Source organism: Syzygium oleosum, unplaced genomic scaffold, assembly GCF_021117445.2.
Source record: "Syzygium oleosum isolate NSW1041296 unplaced genomic scaffold, Sole_v2.1 Sole_v2.16, whole genome shotgun sequence".
NCBI lineage: Eukaryota > Viridiplantae > Streptophyta > Magnoliopsida > Myrtales > Myrtaceae > Syzygium > Syzygium oleosum.
The window spans coordinates 8,525,281-8,531,495 of NW_026607500.1; the positions used below are offsets into that span (position 1 = coordinate 8,525,281).

General features: G+C 43.9%; 1 protein-coding gene across 1 annotated transcript; it reads left to right on the top strand.

The window, feature by feature from the left end:
- Nucleotides 1–299: 299 nt before the first annotated feature.
- On the top strand, nt 300–3,887 carry LOC115686241 (probable indole-3-pyruvate monooxygenase YUCCA4). The gene is made up of 4 exons (XM_030611465.2): nt 300–1,379; nt 1,649–1,897; nt 2,008–2,130; nt 3,336–3,887. The coding sequence occupies exons 1-4, from the start codon at nt 723–725 to the stop codon at nt 3,561–3,563; spliced, it is 1,257 nt and encodes a 418-aa protein (XP_030467325.1). The 5' UTR covers nt 300–722; the 3' UTR covers nt 3,564–3,887.
- Nucleotides 3,888–6,215: the final 2,328 nt, after the last annotated feature.

Consider the following 6,215-nt stretch of genomic DNA (forward strand, 5'->3'; position numbering starts at 1 on the left):
TAAAGGCAATATCTGCTCCCAATTTGAGCATGATGATATACAGCTTTATGGAGGATATGCACGACCCATCTTTTATTTTTTTGAAAGAAAAAATTATCCCACACCCAAAAAAGAAAAAAAAGTGAAAAGAAAATCATAGCAGTGTAGCCAAATAAATGTATTTATATCTCCTCTATTTTGCCCATTGTCTACCACAACAGTCTACCAAAGTAAGACCCCTGTAGACGGAGAGAGAAGAAGGGCCTTGAGGAAGAGCACCAAATCCTTTTCCTTAACCTTCACGCCTCCATTAACACCCTCTTCTCTCTCTCTCTCTGGCGCAAATTAACTGCCATTTCGAAAAACCAGAAGGAAAACAGAGAGAGGGAGCTCGCTCTTTCTCACCCACCTCTCACTTCTCATAAACGCACTCTGTTTTCTCCCCTGCTTTTCTCCCTGGCATTTATCCCTCTTTGCTCACAGACCAAGGCCACCACCACCCCCCCTAAGATTCTCACAGAGTCTCTCTCTCTCTCTCTATCTCTCGTCTTCTCTTTAAATGCCCACTTCATCCCACTCCAAGACTTCCCCATCAAAGAAACAGAGCATTGCAGAACCAAGAAACAGGGGAAGCATAAAAGAAAGCCACTGAATAGAGTCCTCTCTCTCTCTCTCTCTCTCTCTCTCTTTCTCACTTCACCTTCCTCCTCCATTTCTTGGTTTTCTTGTTAAAGAGACCAAACATGGGTTCGGGTTCTTGCGGAGACCAAGAACTGGAAGACGAGCGAAGAACGGACGAGCCTATGCTCGTGAACGGGCCCATCATCATCGGTGCAGGGCCCTCCGGCCTCGCCGTCTCGGCCTGCCTCTCCGAGCGAGGAGTCCCTTCCCTTATCCTGGAGAGGAGCGACTGCATCGCCTCCCTCTGGCAAAACAAGACCTACGATCGCCTCAAGCTCCACCTGCCCAAGCAGTTCTGCGAGCTCCCGCTCCTCCGCTTCCCTCAAAACTTCCCGAAGTACCCGACGAAGCACCAGTTCGTCTCCTACCTGGAGTCCTACGCTTCCCACTTCGAGATCAGGCCCATCTTCAATCAGACGGTCCAGAGGGCCGAGTTCGACGAGTCTCGCGGGTTGTGGAGGGTCCGGACTCGGGAGGGGCTCGAGTGCAGCTCGAGGTGGCTAGTGGTGGCCACGGGGGAGAATGCCGAGCCGGCGACGCCGGACGTGGCCGGGCTCGAGCGTTTCCAGGGGCGGGTCGTCCACACGAGCGGGTACAAGTCGGGGTCGGAGTTCAGGGGCCAGCGGGTCTTGGTGGTGGGCTGCGGCAATTCAGGCATGGAGGTCAGCTTGGACCTCTGCAGGCACAATGCCACTCCTCACATGGTGGTTCGCAACACTGTAAAGTCCTCTCCAACTCTCTCTCCTCATAGTCTCAATTAAATACACATAATCTCTTTTTGTCATTTCATCACTTAATTCCCTTGACCGCTGACCCATATGGATTCTACTTCTTCTCCTCCTCCTCCTTTCTTCCCCCATAAAAGAAAAAGAGTCATTAATTTTTCTCCTGATTCTGTCATCTGGGATGCTTCAAAATGTAATCTTATTCGTCATCAATCTACTTTTGGTGGGATGATATTGACCATGCTTGTTCCTGCTGATTACAGGTACATGTTCTGCCCAGAGAAATGCTTGGGTTCTCAACATTCGGAGTGGCCATGGCACTGTTCAAATGGCTCCCTCTAAGATTGGTGGACAAGATCCTCCTCCTAATCGCCAACGTCACCTTGGGCAACACCGACCAATTGGGCCTCCGGCGGCCCAAGACCGGGCCGCTCGAGCTCAAGAACATCACCGGAAAGACCCCCGTCCTCGACGTCGGCGCCCTCTCGCAGATAAAGTCCGGCAAAATCAAGGTAATTAAGCGCACTCAAAGTTACTAGCCGAGCCTTTCCATGTAACTATTTACACTGATGGCATGAGTAGAGAGTGCTGATTCAATTTAGGGTTTATTTTCTTTTCTTAGGTGATGGAAGGAGTGAAGAAGATAACCAAGAATGGGGCTAAGTTTTTGGATGGGCAAGAGGAGGAGTTTGATTCCATAATCCTGGCAACTGGGTACAAGAGCAATGTCACTAGTTGGCTCAAGGTGAGGCAGATTTCATTCATTCATTCATTTATTTTATTTATTTGTGAATACTTACAAAGTTTTGGTTAGTTTTTAGTTCTATCTTATTATGCATCACATGTCACTTTCTTCGCGTGGAGACATGCAAAGCGGAAGGAGAGACCTCCAGATCTCTCCCTTTCTCCATGCAAAAAAAAAAGAGAAAAAGAATAGAGAAAATGACAAATAAATTAGGGCTTGGGACTTTTGCTTGGGTTAAAATTCCCTTTGTTGTAGGATCTTTCTTGTAGGATGACAAAAATGTATTCTCTGTGCCTCCGCCATGATACGTTACTATCATGACATCGATTATTTCATTTTATTTTATTTTGGTCTAATGATGACATCGTATTATTCAGTGTGCGCATATTCGCAGAATCATAGCCTAGAAGGCCCCTTTTAATTTAAATTCAACTCGATTTTTATTTTTTGACATCATTTTTCTAGTGTAAGCCAAAAATGTTCCGGGACTGGGATTTGTGATGTCTCTTGTATCTTGTATTATGATGATTAACATTTAATTGCGGGTGGTAAAGGTGATGTTGCTTCTTATGGCTAACAAGCAAAGATTAACCATTGTGATTTGTGATGGTTCTTGTATCTTGCTTAGTGGTGATTTGACATTTGACTAGGGGTGGTAATTAGGGTTGCTTCTTACGGCTAGCAAGCAAGATTGACCCGAGAATCTTTGTTTCCCCCATTGTGATTATGCAATGTATCTTGCATCTTGCTTTATGTCGATTAACGTATAATTTGGGGTGGCAATTAGTGTTGCTTCTTATGGCTAACAAGCAAAAATTGACCCAAAAATCTTCGTTTCACCCATTGCGAGCACCGCACTGGCATGATATCCTCAACTTTTGACTAAGTGGATCTACAACACCATAGCACGTGGAGGTCTCGAATTCGATCCCGTCCCAATCGCCGAATCTGTGGGAGGCCTTTTTGACGTGTAATTTGCTTGTTAGGGCTAAGCAAAATGTAGTCGATGCATTAGTTAACCAACTTGAGGGGATTAATTAAGTCAAGATAATTAATGAAGAATAGATAACCTGAATGGTATTTTTGTCCTCATCATTTGGCACCAAAATCGAATGAGTAATATCACGTTGTCTCGAGATTTTTTAGTTATGTAATTTTGTAATGTTCAAAGTCAATTGATGTAATCAAATCTTATTTTTGCTCAGGGGGTTGATTCCTTCTCCAAAGAAGGCATGCCCAAGACACCATTTCCGAATGGTTGGAAAGGGGGTGATGGGTTGTACACCGTCGGATTCACGAGGAGAGGCATCCTTGGGACCGGCTGCGATGCAATCAAGATCGCTGGAGACATCGCCGATCAGTGGAGATCAAGCATCGAGGAAAGCAACCAAGATATGCATAATTGCCACATTATCCACCTCCAAAAACCATGATCGACCGACCCCAAAAATATAAAAGGAAAAAAAAACAGAAGAAAATAACTTGACCTTCCTAAAAAAGGGCAAAAGAAAAGAAGAAGAAGAAGAAGCTATGTTTTATGGGTCAACGCCGGAGTCAAGCTAGGGTTTGGCAAGTTTGTATTTATTCTTCACTTAGGTTTGAGGATATCTTTTCTTCTTCTTTTTTTCCTTTGCCCTTTTTTTGTTGGCCCTTTTCTTGCAACATTCGGTTCTTGTTGTAAATACTCCAATTTTGCTAGCTCTCTTTGTATGTTTGTCGACCTCATGTGATCCGAAAAGGAGAAGTGTTTGAGCAAAGTGTGTAGCGTGTTGCACCATCAAATTCATCTCTCTCTCTCTCTCTCTCTCTCTCTCTCTCTCTCTCTCTCTCTCTCTCTCTCTCTCTCTCTCTCTCTCTCTCTCTCTCTCTCTCTTCTCGGAATAGGGTATGGTCCATGTTCAAGAAAGGAGCATGCAAGGTTTCCATCGCGATGAAAGGCTCGTTCATTAAACTACTGTTGCTGCACGTGCCTTTGCTGAATAGAGAAGCCTCTTGTGTGTTATGGCGACGCAAAAGGGAGACGAAGACCAAATGCTTCTACATCCCATATCCAATACCTCCTTGCTAATTGTCAGGTTTCCCGCTAAAGAAAGTACCGGACATTAAGTTCAAGATCTTGGCCACTACTAGGGTTTTTGTGAGCAAATTCTAGTAGGATAAAGCTGCCATTGACTGCTTGGAATCATTGCATGCTTGAGTGATCTAATCGATTAGAATAGTACTTCTTAAGTTGCACTTATGTTTGATAGTCTCAAAATGTAGAATTTGTACGACATGAAACAGTTAATATATATTCTAATTGATTAAGAACTGATTTAAACTTTTGAACTGTTATGCGCTCCCGACATCATTTTTGTATGTAGGGTCATTATTTCGTGAACCATACTTTGTGACATCATTAAAGACAAGTGAAGTATCACCATTCGTGACGTGGGATACTTAGTATCATTTGAAACAAGCTCCATTACATAGGGAGAGCTACTATGTAATGTATAAAGAAGCCAACCCAATATCAAACACAATGTAGAAGACTCATCATTTTCCCAAATTCGCATTTGGGGACGATAGGAATTCCCCCTAACGTCCGTGAATCCCGGATGTACGAGCGCTCGGGGTACACGAGAAAGGAAACTGTGCAAAATTGTTGCCTCGCTCTTCTCATGCAAAGCTCAGATTTCCTAAAGATGTGGAAAAGCCATGCAGTGAAGCATCCCGTCCACATCACTTCAAGCCGTGAACTATCACGAAGACGGAAACCCCAGTGCCCCTCGCCGAAAGGAACGGCTCATCCAAGCTTTCCCAACTGTTTCGGAAACGACTGTACCACGTTCACAGCAATCATGGTTCCATGACGCAGAAGCGCTGCAGTGCAGATGTGAGGGGGAGAAAGAGGAGAGACAGAGAGGGGACGTGGATCGTACGTGCAGCGTCCAAGTAAGGTTCTGGTTTTTTCCGTCTCTTTTCGTTATGTTTAGGTTCGCATATGCGGGTGACATAACTCGTATAATCCATCGATTAAAGGATTCTAACTAAGGGTTTCTCCGACTAAAGTCGAAGGAAAACAAGGCGGGTCGAATGTAGTCGAAACTTTGCGAGTTCAAGATGATCTATCGGGAAAAATATGGTGTACTTCATTTGGAAACTTCAAAGCAGTTTCGTCTGATCTGCTGCATATCAGGCTAAAGATTGGCTTTTGTGTTGGCTTCACTCGACTCAGGTTCCATTGCTTCTTTGGGGGGTGGGGGGAAATTGAAGAAAATTAAAGGGTAGGGGAGGAAAATTACTAAAAATTTAAAATTTTTCCCTCCACCACCTTCTCAAAAAAAATTCAAAATCATCTATTCTTCCCACACCCACTTTCATTCCCTCCTCTTTCCTTCATTTCTTAAATAAAGATTTGCATTTGGTCGATATAACAAGAATCAAGATACAATGGAAAAATACTGTATAAGAAATCTGCCAGATTGCTAATTGTGCTTGGAATAACTTCGGATATGGTCATATTCCATCGTATTGAGTGTTTCATGCACCTATGTTAGGAAAGAAAAATTAAAACTTAAATTAACTAATGAAAAGGGGAAAAAAAGAAAGCTTAGATCTACGAACCGTAGCGGCCACTATGATGGTTGTCATTGATGATGGTGTCTGCTGTTGTTGTGGTGGGCGCCTTTAAATTAGAGAGAAAGAGAGTGGGATGGTAGCCACTGCCATGGTGATCACTTAGGGAGTGCGATCGCCACGTATGAAACCCTTAGGATGGAAGTGTTATCGTGAATCTCAAATCTAGAGAGAGAGAGAGAGCCACCACCGCATGAGGGTCACCTAAGAGCCACGACCACCAGACAGTGGCTGCAAGGTTGCTGCAACCATTGACATGGTGGCACGGAAATTTTTCTAATCTAGGCAAGTAATCAAGTTTTTTTATTTGGTCATATCCGAATTTATTCCATCCAAATGACTTTACCAAACATCAAGTAGGATAACCTTTTTCCAATGCAAGCGCAGATCCAATTTACGGAACACCCCCTAAATCCATGAATAGGCAAGTTCCCTCGTGGGATTTTTAAAAGGAGTTGTAAGAAACA

Coding starts and splice junctions, on each gene's coding strand:
- LOC115686241 (XM_030611465.2), top strand. CDS start 723: ATGGGTTCGGGTTCTTGCGGAGACCAAGAACTGGAAGACGAGCGAAGA. Junction 1,898..2,007: donor TAAAGTCCGGCAAAATCAAG/GTAATTAAGCGC, acceptor TTCTTTTCTTAG/GTGATGGAAGGAGTGAAGAA. Junction 2,131..3,335: donor ATGTCACTAGTTGGCTCAAG/GTGAGGCAGATT, acceptor ATTTTTGCTCAG/GGGGTTGATTCCTTCTCCAA.